The sequence below is a fragment of the Poromitra crassiceps genome, assembly GCF_964638095.1.
Source record: "Poromitra crassiceps genome assembly, chromosome: 10".
In the NCBI taxonomy this organism is placed as follows: domain Eukaryota; kingdom Metazoa; phylum Chordata; class Actinopteri; order Beryciformes; family Melamphaidae; genus Poromitra; species Poromitra crassiceps.
In genome coordinates this window covers 42263494-42280794 of record NC_139631.1, presented here as the reverse complement: position 1 = coordinate 42280794, position 17301 = coordinate 42263494, and the positions used below count along the sequence as shown (strand labels likewise).

At 44.3% G+C, this 17301-nt stretch overlaps 1 protein-coding gene across 1 annotated transcript in view; it reads left to right on the top strand.

Annotated features, from left to right (window-relative positions):
* Nucleotides 1-3953: 3953 nt before the first annotated feature.
* Nucleotides 3954-17301, top strand: part of LOC310784455 (twitchin-like) — a gene marked incomplete at both ends in the record, with an annotated part of 32561 nt that continues 19213 nt past the window's right edge. The window contains 5 exons of the mRNA XM_083645447.1: nt 3954-3972; nt 5346-5621; nt 7049-7336; nt 11808-12083; nt 13398-13685. Coding sequence (XP_083501573.1) covers nt 3954-3972; nt 5346-5621; nt 7049-7336; nt 11808-12083; nt 13398-13685 — 1147 coding nt within the window. The remainder of the gene's footprint in view (nt 3973-5345; nt 5622-7048; nt 7337-11807; nt 12084-13397; nt 13686-17301) is intronic.

The window sequence follows — 17301 nt, the reverse complement described above, 5'->3', positions numbered from 1 at the left end:
GTTTTTGAGATCCACACACTTTTAGGGCAGAAAGAGAACAAAAACAAATAGACAATATAGCCGCAAGCGGCGATGCGGGGTCCAAGCTTCCGGTGACTTGGGGGGTATATGTCAGATAGTGCACATTTATTCAGACTTGGTATATGCACAAGTAAACAAAGTTTGGTTGAGATCCGGTGACCTGACGGTTTCCAAGCAGTACTAGTAGTAGTAGTAGTAGCAGTAGTAGTAATAGTGTTGGTAGTAGTGGGAGTGGTAGCAGTAGTAGCAGCAGAAGTACTAAGAATAGTAAATGGTAAATGGTAAATGGACTGCATTTATATAGCGCTTTTATCCAAAGCGCTTTACAATGTGCCTACATTCACCCATTCACACACCGAAGGCGGCCAGCTGCCACGCAGGGTGCTGGCACAGCCATCGGGAGCAATTTGGGGTTCAGTGTCTTGCCCAAGGACACTTCGACGTGCGGACTGGAGGAGCCGGGGAACGAACCACCAACCTTCTAATTAGTGGACAACCCACTCTACCTCCTGAGCCACAGCCGCCACTAGTAGCCAATAGTAGTAGTAGTAGTAGCAGCAGCAGCAGTAGTAGTGGTGGTTGGCTGTTATAGCGCCACCATCTGGTAGATTGGTGTAATTTTTTCCTCTGAGTAGTGGGTGATGTCTTGAAACTTGAAGTAATACTTGGATAGAAAGCAGTTTTTGTGTACAATATCCCTTTAAGTATCTGGACAGAAAGTGGTATTTGGGTAGAACATACTGTCAATACGACAAGTACTTCTCTGGCTCTGCAGATACATATAATATGGTCTACAAAGTTAAATACAACAGTCTGGATAGCTCACTTGGTAAAGCACGTGACTTATGCTAACTAAAGACCATTGCCGCTCAAAGTTCAAACCCCACGTGGGATGAAAAACTTTCAACTTCAGACAGGTAAGTCAGTAACAGTAATTAAAACCCCACATGCTGCCTCCTTATTTTGCGGTGTTTCATGAACTTTTTCAATATCTTGGAAATGTTAGCTGGAGATTGCGTGGCTGTGTTCAAGAACGTGTTTTGCAACAGGAGAGGTTAGTTCTTGTCTCATGATGGAGCTTTTGTGTTCTAAAATCAGAATTTTCATTTTTCATTGTGTCTTTCCCACACACACATCAAACCATAGGGCGTAGTGGCGTCCACTACAGAAGGTTGATGGGGTTTATCCCTGAAATTGCTTTTGGTGACTATAGCCAGCACCCTGCATGGCAGCTTGTCATGCAGTCCATTTACCATTAAGGACATTTTTGTATTACACACATAATGCACCACTTTACATTAAAAGTATGCCCTGAATGGAGGTGTTTGAACTAATTGGTGTGGGTTGTGCTGTTACAATGAGCACATGAGTGACAAGGATAATTCAGATTGAATTCTCTTTTTGGACCTTTCACATGTGAAGACACAATAATGTATTGGAATGTTTTTCCTCTCTCATCTGAAAGAAGGCTCCCAGCAAACACAATTACATCATGATGATGTTCTGATATCATCTTTCAGTGACGTCCAGGACTAGGCCAAATCACAGCCGATTTGAGGATCATTTAGACATCTACACAGGAATGTCAAGATGACGTCGAAATATGACATTACCATGAATAGGCATATTCAGTTATTCTGCTATGTACACAGTGTGTATTCAGCAGCGTTATACATAATTATATCCAGATTAACCTTTATTCTACATTTTCAAAAAATAAAACAGTTACCTGGCCGTGGTTTGAACCCAGGACCTCCAGCTTTGGGGTCTGCTACTTTACCCCTACACCATCCTTCCACAGCAATTACGAGGCACGGATGTAAGAACAAAAGTAAATACACAAAAGTTTAGACATTTATAATTTCAAAACGGTTACACGTATCCAAAATCCTTTAATAACTTTAGGTCGGGGTAGTCCATAGATGTCCCAGAAAAATGCCCATGTGATTTGGCCAAACGGTCTAGGAGGAGTTCGCAAAAGTAGGTTTTTGATAAAATTCAAAATGGCGGAAAATCTAGGCACACGCAAATGGGCGGGGCCTATATGGATAGATGCGTATTGATCCAAGGAATCCCTGAGAAGTGAAATTTTGAGTATAGGACACACGGTTCAGAAGATATGGACCATAACGCGAAATGGTCTGTTATAGCGCCACCATCTGGCCGATATGGGTAATTTTTTGTTTCTGAGTAGTGAGGCACATTTACAATCTATGTGCCCAGTCTGGCTATGCTGAGCCTTACAGTTTCTGCTGTACATACAGTTTTACCGGAGAAGAAGAAAAAAAATAATCGGAACAGATACAATAGGGATCCACGCACTTCGTGCTTGGACCCCTAATAATCGGAACAGATACAATAGGGATCCACGCACTTCGTGCTTGGACCCCTAAAAATCTAACTGCTTCATCTCCACTTTAAACTGTATTGTGCAGTCCTACTGATAATCCCATAAAGCACATTAATGTGAAAGCAATAAGCATATAGCCTACATGTTTCACTTGCTCTAAAATTGTAGCCTACCTGAAGGTTCCTGATTCTGATAAGTTCAACACCACCTCCAGCTCTGCAGGAGCACCTGCTGCAGTGCTAGTGCTGCTTCTGCCTCCTTCTCCACTTTTGTGAAGAAAACCCCAAAAGCAATCCAACCCATACTTTCAGTTTAGCCACTACTGTTTACATTTGACCAATGGGATTTTTTTCATATATAGGCTAATATAAAAAAATAAAAAAATAAAAACATAAATAAATAAATACAAATTAGTGTTAATAATTTAATTTATCCCGAATATTCTAGAGGCAATATACAATTGTCTACCACTGATATTGTAGTTTAGGCCAAGACACAACATAGGCTCCTTGCTTTCCAACTCTCTGCACTTCTTTTCTTCTCCATTTTGGCACCATTGAACAGCAAGCCTTGCCCACCCACGCTGGGGTCTCAGCAGCTTCTGACTGAAAAGTTAACTCATTCCTCCCTGCCTGGCTGCCTGGCTGCCTGCAGCCTACTATCTGCGCAACTAGGAACACTTATACATACTGGCCTGCTGTTCAGGGAGTGGCCTGGCCTGCCATTTCTTTTTTTTTGCAGGCCATGCCAGGCCAGGCCAGGCCACCGGGCATCTGCCCGAAGCGCCCGATGGTGCAGTCCGTGCCTGGTACACGTCATGTTTGTCAATGTAAAAGATAATCTACAAGTTGAGAAAGTCACACTTTGTGATTGGAACTGATTATAGAAATCAAAATCATGATCATCTTATCAAGTTTTTATCCTATTAAAACCTATTGCATTGAAGAGTCCTAGAGATTTAGTTTTCTTTAAGTTTGTTTAAGTTTTAATTGCTTGAGACTGACTTGGGTTCTGTAGAGTTGGGACTTGACATTAAAGGGATACGTCAACTTTGTGGGAGTTTCGCCCATTTGCCATATCGCCCATATATAACCAAGATACACAATAGCTTTACCGTCACTCTCCATACAGTATACAGTGAGCTACAGTCGTTAGTTAGTATTGGAAGAAACAGTACAGCTGTTCAAAGTCACCAAAACCACACATTTCTAACAGCTCCAAAAAGCTCTATATACATGTTGTGACTCCGGTACTCACCACACGATTAAATAATAATCCATAGTTACGTGAAACATCATTTTCATAGTAAATTCCCACACGAGTTACTTCCTTGTTTGCCTGTACACAGCGCTTCTGCTGTGCCTGGCGGCCATGTTTAGAAAGTAGTTCCGGCCATCTATTTACCTTTCCAAAAAAGATAGATTCTCTGCATTTTGGTTTAATATTTAATCTCGTGGTGAGTACCCGAGTCACATGTAGGCTACATAGAGCTTTTTGGCGCTGTTAGAAATGTGTGTTTTTGGTGACTTTGAACGGTTGTACTGTTTCCTCCAAGTGGACAACTGTTACACACTGTAACTGTATGGAGAGTGATGGTAAAGGTATTGTGTATCTTGATTATTGGTGGTGGACCTGAGGAGGGTCAAGGCTCCGGTGACCCCTGTTTCAATCCACGGGGTCAGTGTTGACATAGTGGATGATTACAAGTACCTTGGAGTGTACATTGACAACAAACTGGACTGGGCTAAGAACTCTGATGCACTCTACAAGAAGGGGCAAAGCCGTCTCTACTTTCTGAGAAGACTGAGGTCCTTCAACGTCTGCCGGACCATGCTGAGGATGTTCTATGAGTCGGTAGTGGCTAGTGCCTTCCTCTATGCTATTGTGTGCTGGGGCAGTAGGCTGAAGGCGGCGGATGCCAACAGACTTAACAAACTGATCCGTAAGGCCAGGGACATTGTGGGGCTGGACCTGGGCTCTCTGACTGCGGTGTCAGAGAAGAGAACGTTATCCAGGCTATGCTCCATCATGAGCAATGACTCGCACCCACTCCATGGCGTGCTGGTCAAACACAGGAGTACATTCAGTGAGAGACTGATTCCACCTAGATGCAGTACTGAGAGGCACAAGAAATCATTCCTGCCTGTGGCCATTGGCCTATTTAATGCCTCTCTTAAAAGAGCACCTCGGAGACGCTCAGTCTCCCTGAGATTGAGCCAGCCGATAGGCTAACTTGAATAGTGTCTGGCTGAGCCACGTGTAACATATAGGGCAAGCCGAATAATAATACATGTTCAGTGTGCAATAATTTAGATAGGTTAACTGGAAAAGTGCCTGGCTGAGCCACGTGTAACGTATGGGGCAAGCCGAATAATATAAATATAAATATAAGTTCAGTGTGCAATAAGGACAATTTGACACGTAAGGTATACTCACTCTACGTATTTGCTTACTTAAACGTACTCCACTACTTTGCTCCTATCGCAGTAATACTGGTTAACGTTTATACTGTTATACTGTTTACTCCATGCTATGTTGTGTTGTTTGTTTATTCTATTCTGCTTATTTTACTATTGCACTACTACTGTGTATTTATTTTAGGATATGTGTGTTTTGTGAACGAGCAGCTGTGATTTGTCCCAATTTCCCCCCGGGGATTATTAAAGTCTTTCTGATTCTGATTCTGATTCTGATTATATATGGGTGATATGGCAAATGGGCGAAACTCCAAAAAAGTTGGCATATCCCTTTAATGACAGGGACTTGACTTTGACTTGACTTTGTAATCTACATTTAGACTTGACTAGAGAGGCTTGAGCGTCAAGACTTGAGACTTTTACTTACATTTTGAATGCATGACTTTTACTTGTAACAGAGTATGTTTATACTGTGGTATTTCTACTTTTACTGTAGTTAAGTAAAATATCTGAGTACTTCTTCCACCACTGAGTAATTTTGACATGTTACTCTTCAGATACGCCCGGTCCTCCCACTGCCTTTGAGATCTCCAAAGTCACCAACAAGTCCTGCACCTTGTCCTGGAACCCTCCCGGAGATGACGGAGATTCTCCAATCATCAACTACATTGTGGAGCAACAGACGGACAAAGAGAAGTGGATAAAGCTGTCGTCCTCTGTGAAAGATATTACCTACAAGGCCGACAAGCTCAACCCTCTGAAGGAGTACGCCTTCAGGGTGAGCGCTCAGAACAAGATCGGCATCAGCGAACCTGCAGAGAAGTATGCCTTTGGTGAGTCATCGACCGTTATTTCATTAGGCCATACTGGTGGTAGAATGTAAATGTCCAAAAGTGTGAAAACTTAAATCTACAATTGTATGTGTGTGTGTGTGTGTGTGTGTGTGTGTGTGTGTGTGTGTGTGTGTGTGTGTGTGTGTGTGTGTGTGTGTGTGTGTGTGTGTGTGTGTGTGTGTGTGTGTGTGTGTGTGGGGCGGGTTGCTCTGTCTGCTCGTAGCCAAGAATGGCCATGCTTGCAATTATTATTTTTAATACCGCTATCTCGAGATCACAAGTTAATTATGTAGTTAACTTGAGATAACACAGCTAATCTATCTTGTTAACTTGAGATGCACCACTACCAAGATCCTTTGTTCCATCTGATAAATGTCATACTTTTTATTTCAATCTGTTTTCATCCGTTTTAGAAACATCTCTCAAATACAGTCATCGCCGGTCTTTCCCTTTAAATCCATCCCTGAAAGCCTGAAAGTCGTAGAGAGTCGTGCTGGGGAAAACGGGCTGTAGTCGGTATTTATTATTATTATTAGGGGCTGGAACCCCTATTGTAATTGCTATGTATATTGTAACCCTATTGTAATTGCCATGTTTATTCTTCTAATTCCTCTTTTCCTCCCATAGAACCGTGTATATCTCAGAAACCTTAAGGTCCACAGTAATCACATTTTGCACCTAGGCTAGAAAACTCACCCACTACTCAGAAATGGAAAAGTTACACCAATCTAACAAAGTTTGGCGATATTACCAACACCTCATTTCCTGTTTTTTAACCATCCATACCACTGGGCCAATCCCTAAAATGTGGCCCAATGACAGATATGATAGATATTCAAGTCCCTTCTGGGGCAATATTCTTGACATCAACATACCACTGGGCCAATCCCTGAAATTTGCCCCAATGACAGATATGACAGATGTTCAGGGCAATAGGCTTGAACCCCTGGTATTGCCGCTTGTGGCTATATTTAGGGGTTCAAGCCCCGAAGGGGCAAACCCCTATTATTTTTGCTCAGATTCATTATTTTTCTTTTTCTTCATCTACCGCCACGCAAATTCCCGCGAGTTGTCACATTGCAGAGACCTGAATTTTGGCCCAATGACAGATACTCCATTATTTTTTGGTCCAGGAAAATAAATAAAAAGAATCCGCCCACGGCCGGTACTGCAGCAATATTTTGTTTTTAGGCCTTCGCAGGCCATTTTTGGGCATTGTGACATCATCACCATCACCCTTCCCCGTTTTTCTATTTCTATTATTTTTCCTTCCCGTTTTGGTCTGTATGCTAGCTCTCACCGGCTACATAAAATAATGTGCCGGGCCGGATTTGGCCTGCGGACCTTGAGTTTGACACATGTGACATAGACACTTTTAATTGTGTAATTTTTCAGTATACTCTCTCTTCCTGTTTGAATTCTTACAGAGGCCCCAGAGATCGAGCTGGATGCCAAACTGCTGACCGGACTGATCATTGATCCAGGCAGCAAGATCGAGCTTCCTGCCAACGTCACAGGAAAGCCCCACCCCAGTGTGAAGTGGACCAAGAATAACTTGGACTTGGCGACCGACCCCCGCATCACCATCGTCACCAAGCCGGGTCACTCGAAGCTGTCTCTCGCCGCCACCACCAGAGGAGACAGCGGGACCTATATTATCAAAGCAGTCAACACCTGCGGGAGCGATACCGCCAATGTCAACGTCACCATCCGCGGTACTGAATTCAGTCTCTTTTTTTCCTATTCCCCCCCCCCCCCCATTTTCTCCCAAATTGTACTTGGCCAATTTTCCCCCCTCTGGTTCACTGGTCCACCCTCTGCCGATCTGGAGAGAGCTGAGACTAGCACCATGCTTCCTCCAACACATGCACAGTTGCGAGCCGCTTCTTTTCACTTGACAGGGGAAGCTTCACCGGCAGGATGTGTCCTGTACGTGGGAGGCAGACAATTGTCCAAGTCCCTCTGATCCGAGTCCCAAGCGAGTCTCAAGTCAATTGGTCCCGAGTCTCAAGCAAGTCCCAAGTCTTTCCTTTTGTCGGCAAGTCAAGTCAAGTCAAGTCACAATGTTATTTCAAGTCAAGTCTCGAGTCGAGTCACAGGTTATGTCAAGTCGAGTCACAGGTTAGAAAAAATGACAAGGCAGAGATTATTTAGGCTGCAGACGTGCGCGTTCACGTTAATACGTGCTTGTTGCCAAGCAACACACTTCTCTCAGACAAGCTCGAGACAGCTGACAGACAGCTCCAACTCAGCTCAAACTTATAGAGTTGTATTCAAAGCATAGAAACGTTCTCACAGCTCAATTTAACAGCGCCAACACAAGCAGTTTGATCACAAGTGCAATCAATACTGAATGCGATGGCAGACTGCGCACTGCGGGCAGTTGACGAAGTCAGGAAGAAATTGAAAGATCTTCCGACGCATCAGCTTAAAACCCGCCGACGAGCGGAGGTCCTGCGCCCAAAACGTCTATATTTACAGCACATATCGATCGATATTTTTGGAGAAGATTCCGGCCGCATCACGCGCAGATCAAGATGAGACAGCTGTCAGTGAGTAGCTACGCATTTGGGTGTAACTTTTACGCCTGCTCCATACACAGACGCAGCGCATACAGGGTGCACTAGTCATAAAATTAAGTTAGTCGTAACTTTGAGTTCTACATCGGACGTAGCGTGTAAACCTAGGCGTACGCCCAGCTGGTGCACTCGGCTGATCTTGTCACAAGTCCGAGTCGAGTTTCGAGTCATTTTCTTCCAAGTCCGAGTCGAGTTTCAAGTATTTACCTTCCAAGTCCGAGTCGAGTCGGAAGTCGTCAAATTTGCGACTCGAGTCGACTCGAGTCCGAGTCCCTATGACTCGAGTCCAATCAGGCGCGCGGGAAGCTATCTCCCACCAGGGGGTCTGAAGCATATACTCGGACTTGCGCGCGCCGCGCTGAGCACTTTGCGCGTGCACGTGTGAGGTGCGTGCGTGTGCACGTGCGAGGTGCGAGCACACGCAAAGTGCGCGGCGCGGCGCGGCCTTGTGCGAGCATGCTGCGTGAAGTTGGCACTTGTAATGCACAATTTATTGTCTTAAAACTTGAATGGAATCAGGGGTGCCGATTTATGTCTGTGCCAGTGCGTGCCCATGCTTGCGCATGCCCGTCGCCCAACCCATCCCCCGATAAAGCGATAAAGCACCTCACCTGGAACTGGAAGTCGTAGGCTACTCGTCACGGTTGCACTGGTGGTGGTGAAAAACGCACTAGGTCTTGTGATCAAAAATCTCCTCATTTTGTTTTGGCTACTTGTGTTGAGATGTGTCAGTCTGTCACTCTCTCTCTGATACCGCTCAATGCACAAGTGTGTTTACTCACTACGTCAGCAGGGTAGAGTGCACTGACTCATGCAGCCAATCAGATTGGGCTATGTTTTGATCAACTCGTTTTGTAACCCGGGGCCACCAGCGGGCCTCGGGTGGAGGAGTTTGCTATCAAATCAATGTAAAGAGACTCGACCCCGCCCAGCATAGCCTATAGCCCAGAGCAGAGCACCCACGGGGAAATGAGGGGAGAGAGAGAGAGAGAGAGAGAGAGAGAGATGCCTGTGACAGTCACTGAAGTTTCGCCAAATGAGGGTGGGCCTGCTGGGGGGGCTGGGGGGGGCTGCGTCAGGAAGGTGCAGGGGCTGAGGCCGCCACCAGGGGGGGCTGCAGCCCCGGCAGCTCCCCCTTTCCAGCGCGGTTGAGTCCAATTGTCTGGTGGGAGGATCACGCTATTCCCAACAGTTGCCTTCCACCCCAACCAGGCGCCCCGGCCGAACAGAGGAGGTGCTAGTGCAGCGACCAGGACACATATACGCAATCCGGGTTCCCACCCGCAGACACCAGCCCATCGTGCCTCTATAGAGACCCAAAGTGAATGTCACTTCCTACTTTTCTTCCTGTACCAGCGTGTGAAAAATATGAATGGTGGTTAACAGAGCGATACGCTACCTTTTTGATCCCGTTTGAATTGTGCCACGGGTGTACACGTCAGGGGCGGACTGGGACAATAATTCAGGCCGGGCATTAGATACCATGCAGGCCAGGCCAACACACGCGAAAATGTCGGCTGTTTGAAGCAAGATTTGGTGAATATAATGCTAACGTGATGTTACATGTTACCTATTTGTTCACTAATAGAATTCAACATTGCCTAGATAACTGCAACTATAATATGAAGACGTAAAAACAAAAACATGTCTCTGTACAAAAGCTTCACAGCAAACTTCATTTAAGAGTGCAGTGTCTTGTCTTGTCTCATCTGAGCTTAAATGCAAATACAAAAATAATAAAATCAAACTGCTTCATCTCCACTTTAAACTGTATTGTGCAGTCCTACTGATAATCCCATAAAGCACATTAATGTGAAAGCAATAAGCATATAGCCTACATGTTTCACTTCATGCTCTAAAATTGTAGCCTACCTGAAGGTTCCTGATTCTGATAAGTTCAACACCACCTCGAGCTCTGCAGGAGCACCTGCTGCAGTAGTGCTGCTTCTGCCTCCTTCTCCACTTTTGTGAAGAAAACCCCAAAAGCAATCCAACCCATACTTTCAGTTTAGCCACTACTGTTTACATTTGACCAATGGGATTTTTTTCATATATACGGTAGGCTAATATAAAAAAATAAAAAAATAAAAACATAAATAAATAAATACAAATTAGTGTTATTAATTTAATTTATCTCGAATATTCTAGAGGCAATAGACAATTGTCTACCACTGATATTGTAGTTTAGGCCAAGACACAACATAGGCTCCTTGCTTTCCACCTCTCTGCACTTCTTTTCTTCTCCATTTTGGCACCATTGAACAGCAAGCCTTGCCCACCCACGCTGGGGTCTCAGCAGCTTCTGACTGAAAAGTTAACTCATTCCTCCCTGCCTGGCTGCTTGCTGCCTGCCTGCCTACTATCTGCGCAACTAGGAACACTTATACATACTGGCCTGCTGTTCAGGGAGTGGCCTGGCCTGCCATTTCTTTTTTTTTGCAGGCCATGCCAGGCCAGGCCACCGGGCATCTGCCCGAAGCGCCCGATGGTGCAGTCCGTGCCTGGTACACATCATGTTTGTCAATGTAAAAGATAATCTACAAGTTGAGAAAGTCACACTTTGTGGTTGGAACTGATTATAGAAATCAAAATCATGATCATCTTATCAAGTTTTTATCCTATTAAAACCTATTACATTGAAGAGTCCTAAAGATTTAGTTTTCTTTAAGTTTGTTTAAGTTTTAATTGCTTGAGACTGACTTGGGTTCTGTAGAGTTGGGACTTGACATTAAAGGGATACGTCAACTTTGTGGGAGTTTCGCCCATTTGCCATATCGCCCATACATAACCAAGATACACAATAGCTTTACCGTCACTCTCCATACAGTATACAGTGAGCTACAGTCGTTAGTTAGTATTGGAAGAAACAGTACAGCTGTTCAAAGTCACCAAAACCACACATTTCTAACAGCTCCAAAAAGCTCTATATACAGTACATGTTGTGACTCCGGTACTCACCACACGATGAAATAATAATTACGTGAAACATCATTTTCATAGTAAATTCCCACACCGAGTTACTTCCTTGTTTCCCTTTACACAGCGCTTCTGCTGTGCCTGGCGGCCATGTTTAGAAAGTAGTTCCGGCCATCTATTTACCTTTCCAAAAAAGATAGATTCTCTGCATTTTGGTTTAATATTTAATCTCGTGGTGAGTGAGTACCCGAGTCACATGTAGGCTACATAGAGCTTTTTGGCCCTGTTAGACATGTGTGTTTTTGGTGACTTTGAACGGTTGTACTGTTTCCTCCAATACTAACTAAGTGGACAACTGTTACTCACTGTATCTGTATGGAGAGTGATGGTAAAGGTATTGTGTATCTTGATTATATATGGATGATATGGCAAATGGGCGAAACTCCCAAAAAGTTGGCATATCCCTTTAATGACAGGGACTTGACTTTGACTTGACTTTGTAATCTACATTTAGACTTGACTAGAGAGGCTTGAGCGTCAAGACTTGAGACTTTTACTTACATTTTGAATGCATGACTTTTACTTGTAACAGAGTATGTTTATACTGTGGTATTTCTACTTTTACTGTAGTTAAGTAAAATATCTGAGTACTTCTTCCACCACTGAGTAATTTTGACATGTTACTCTTCAGATACGCCCGGTCCTCCCACTGCCTTTGAGATCTCCAAAGTCACCAACAAGTCCTGCACCTTGTCCTGGAACCCTCCCGGAGATGACGGAGATTCTCCAATCATCAACTACATTGTGGAGCAACAGACGGACAAAGAGAAGTGGATAAAGCTGTCATCCTCTGTGAAAGATATTACCTACAAGGCCGACAAGCTCAACCCTCTGAAGGAGTACGCCTTCAGGGTGAGCGCTCAGAACAAGATCGGCATCAGCGAACCTGCAGAGAAGTATGCCTTTGGTGAGTCATCGACCGTTATTTCATTAGGCCATACTGGTGGTAGAATGTAAATGTCCAAAAGTGTGAAAACTTAAATCTACAATTGTATGTGTGTGTGTGTGTGTGTGTGTGTGTGTGTGTGTGTGCGTGCGTGCGTGCGTGCGTGCGTGCATGTGTGTGTGTGTGTGTGTGTGGGGCGGGTTGCTCTGTCTGCTCGTAGCCAAGAATGGCCATGCTTGCAATTATTATTTTTAATACCGCTATCTCGAGATCACAAGTTAATTATGTAGTTAACTTGAGATAACACAGCTAATCTATCTTGTTAACTTGAGATGCACCACTACCAAGATTCTTTGTTCCATCTGATAAATGTCATACTTTTTATTTCAATCTGTTTTCATCCGTTTTAGAAACATCTCTCAAATACAGTCATCACCGGTCTTTCCCTTTAAATCCATCCCTGAAAGCCTGAAAGTCGTAGAGAGTCGTGCTGGGGAAAAGGGGCTGTAGTCGGGATTTATTATTATTATTAGGGGCTGGAACCCCTATTGTAATTGCTATGTATATTGTAACCCTATTGTAATTGCCATGTTTATTCTTCTAATTCCTCTTTTCCTCCCATAGAACCGTGTATATCTCAGAAACCTTAAGGTCCACAGTAACCACATTTTGCACATAGGCTAGAAAACTCACCCACTACTCAGAAACGGAAAAGTTACACCAATCTAACAAAGTTTGGCGATATTACCAACACCTCATTTCTTGTTTTTTAACCATCCATACCACTGGGCCAATCCCTAAAATGTGGCCCAATGACAGATATGACAGATGTTCAGGGCAATAGGCTTGAACCCCTGGTATTGCCGCTTGTGGCTATATTTAGGGGTTCAAGCCCCGAAGGGGCAAACCCCTATTATTTTTGCTCAGATTCATTATTTTTCTTTTTCTTCATCTACCGCCACGCAAATTCCCGCGAGTTGTCACATTGCAGAGACCTGAATTTTGGCCCAATGACAGATACTCCATTATTTTTTGCTCCAGGAAAATAAATAAAAAGAATCCGCCCACGGCCGGTACTGCAGCGATATTTTGTTTTTAGGCCTTCGCAGGCCATTTTTGGGCATTGTGACATCATCACCATCACCCTTCCCCGTTTTTCTATTTCTATTATTTTTCCTTCCCGTTTTGGTCTGTATGCTAGCTCTCACCGGCTACATAAAATAATGTGCCGGGCCGGATTTGGCCTGCGGACCTTGAGTTTGACACATGTGACATAGACACTTTTAATTGTGTAATTCTTCAGTATACTCTCTCTTCCTGTTTGAATTCTTACAGAGGCCCCAGAGATCGAGCTGGATGCCAAACTGCTGACCGGACTGATCATTGATCCAGGCAGCGAGATCGAGCTTCCTGCCAACGTCGCAGGAAAGCCCCACCCCAGTGTGAAGTGGACCAAGAATAACTTGGACTTGGCGACTGACATCCGCATCACCATCGACACCAAGCCGGGTCACTCGAAGCTGTCTCTCGCCGCCACCACCAGAGGAGACAGCGGGACCTATATTATCGAAGCAGTCAACACCTGCGGGAGCGATACCGCCAATGTCAACGTCACCATCCGCGGTACTGAATTCAGTCTCTTTTTTTCCTATCCCCCCCCCCCCCCATTTTCCCCCAAATTGTACTTGGCCAATTTTCCCCCCTCCTGCCCCCTTCACTGGTCCACCCTCTGCCAATCTGGAGAGAGCTGAGACTAGCACCATGCTTCCTCCAACACATGCACAGTTGCGAGCCGCTTCTTTTCACTTGACAGGGGAAGCTTCACCGGCAGGATATGTCCTGTACGTGGGAGGATCACGCTATTCCCAACAGTTGCCTTCCACCCCAACCAGGCGCCCCGGCCGAACAGAGGAGGTGCTAGTGCAGCGACCAGGACACATATACGCAATCCGGGTTCCCACCCGCAAACACCAGCCAATCGTGCCTCTATAGAGACCCAAAGTGAATGTCACTTCCTACTTTTCTCCCTGTACCAGCGTGTGAAAAATATGAATGGTGGTTAACAGAGCGATACGCTACCTTTTTGATCCCGTTTGAATTGTGCCACGGGTGTACACGTCAGGGGCGGAATGGGACCATAATTCAGGCCGGGCATTAGATACCATGCAGGCCAGGCCAACACACGCGAAAATGTGGGCTGTTTGAAGCAAGATTTGGTGAATATAATGCTAACGTGACGTTACATGTTACCTATTTGTTCACTAATAGAATTCAACATTGCCTAGATAACTGCAACTATAATATGAAGACGTAAAAACAAAAACATGCCTCTGTACAAAAGCTTCACAGCAAACTTAATTTAAGAGTGCAGTGTCTTGTCTTGTCTCATCTGAGCTTAAATGCAAATACAAAAATAATAAAATCTAACTGCTTCATCTCCACTTTAAACTGTATTGTGCAGTCCTACTGATAATCCCATAAAGCACATTAATGTGAAAGCAATAAGCATATAGCCTACATGTTTCACTTTATGCTCTAAAATTGTAGCCTACCTGAAGGTTCCTGATTCTGATAAGTTCAACACCACCTCGAGCTCTGCAGGAGCACCTGCTGCAGTGCTAGTGCTGCTTCTGCCTCCTTCTCCACTTTTATGAAGAAAACCCCAAAAGCAATCCAACCCATACTTTCAGTTTAGCCACTACTGTTTACATTTGACCAATGGGATTTATTTCATATATAGGCTAATATGAAACAAGGCCAGGTCGAAACGTGGCATAGCCCCGGTGCATGGTATCGTCACACATTTTCTCCAAAGGTGGGTTGTATCATTTTAGATAGTTATTGTCATGCTAATGCCTGTGCAAGTGGTCATTTTTCTGATCAGTTTGTTTTTAAGTACGTATTTGACATATAAAAAGGGATGATGGACAGCTGTGGCAGCCAGTCTCAAGCCGTCATCTACAGGCTACAGGCTCTTCACCTTATAGATCTGTTTTAGATAGAGAAGACACTGCTTGGTAAAACAAAAGGAAGACACTGCTTGATCTGTCTACCAGACTGTATATCGATGGACCGCAATAAAAAGGACATTGTTTTGAGAAAGCTGCGCGAAGTTGGTTGGGGACTTAAGTAAGTTCAGAAAATAATGTGTTTTATTAGTTACTCCATCTACGTTATCGTTTATTTTAATACACAATGGTTTTAATGGAAGCAGACTAGCATTAACCGCTTGTCTGTTTTGCCGGTTTTTGTCGGCTTCATATTACTCTAACCTAACAACCGATAACGATAGCTGGAATAACACAATAATAGACACATATTTTCAGAACTTACCAGGTTTTCCAACTACCTGCATATGCCAGGAAATGTGTTTTATAATGTTAACTCCCGGGTCTAACCATAACATGGGGCCTACACAAGTGTACACAACAACCAGCCAATAGACCAAATCAGCGGGGATGTTTACATATACTTCCGGTTACCCCTGGGTCCACACATTATAATGGCGGTGGACGGCACAAACTGACGTGTTGAAGACAAAAACAGACAAAACAGACAAAAATGGTTCGTCCGTGTTGTGTTGTTGTTTAATATCATTCATAACAACACTTTCACTAACGTTAGTGGAGACTCTCAGACTAGCTAATTTACCTGTTGGACCAGACCAGAGTAGACTTGAAGCTAAATTAAATTAACGTGGCGTCAGTAGCTCTGTCTGTAACGTTAACGAGTCTGCAAAAAAACAGCGAGTTTGACAGACAAACAAACGTTATTAGCTAGCTAACACTACATAAAACAAACACAGAAGAAAGGCTAGATACGTCGGACAAGCATGTTTACCAACCGTTTAACCATTTAAATTGAAAGTAGTCGGCCGAAAACAACGAGAGGGTTTGACAGCATTTATTTGACAACACGCACATTAAATTATTAAACCTGCCGCCTTCCCCAAGTGGTACCCGGAAGTAAATTTGTTTACATGGTGACGTCACGGTGATTTGGTCTTATAGAACGCGTTAGCGTTAGCTTACAGACACTGGAGGTTTTATTTTTGGTATTAAAGCAATAAACGTTTTTATATAGATATCTCAGGGAAGTGCTTTGACTGTGGGGATGTTCGTTCAATCTTCACAAGCTCCTCTCTTAGCTGTTGTAAGGATATACAGAGAAGAGACCAGGCAGGCTGGCTAACATTGTGTAAAACAGAAGGAACACACTGCTTTATCTGTCTACCAGACTGTATATTGATGGACCGCGTTAGCTAGCTAATTAGCCATGTTAGCTGCCTCAGTAGGTAACGTTAGCCTATAGAGAGTATTTATCTGACGTTTATGTTAGCTACTCCTCAAACCTGCGGGTGGAAATGGTTTATGCGATGCGATGTATGTTGAAGCAAGACAACGTTTTAATGTACCTTGAATTTGACAAATGACAACGGGTCGTGCTCACGCAGATATAAGCCCTGGCCATCCTAGGCTCAACGCGAGACTCATCAGTCATTCGGATGAGTCTTGCGTTGAGGCTATGGCCATCTGTATTTTTACAAACGCCGAAATACTCCCATACAGCCGACGTTTTTAGATGGGGGAAAGTCCAGGGGGGTCCTTGCGTTCTCCTGCTTTATCACACACATGATTGTAAACACACAGGGACAGCTCCTCACAGCTCCTCTCTACTGTGCGTCTGGCATGCAGCAAGGGGGAGGGGCCGCGTAAGCTGCATTCTGCAAAGCGACCTGGGCACGTTGTTTTGGGGAAACAGCTGATACCGTGAGGAAGGTATGACGGCAAATCTTAGTGGGGCAGCGGCGCCCTCTAGTGGCCGGCCGCCATTTAGTCGCCTAAAACGGTGCATAATTTGTCTTGGCGACATGCGGGAACGTAAGGCCCCTGGTGCATTACCAGCACCGGGGCCAAAAATAAAAAAATAAAAACATAAAAACATAAATAAATAAATAAATAAATACAAATTAGTGTTATTAATTTAATTTATCTCGAATATTCTAGAGGCAATAGACAATTGTTTACCACTGATATTGTAGTTTAGGCCAAGACACAACATAGGCTCCTTGCTTTCCACCTCTCTGCACTTCTTTTCTTCTCCATTTTGGCACCATTGAACAGCAAGCCTTGCCCACCCACGCTGGGGTCTCAGCAGCTTCTGACTGAAAAGTTAACTCATTCCTCCCTGCCTGGCTGCCTGCGCATCTGCCCGAAGCGCCCGATGGTGCAGTCCGTGC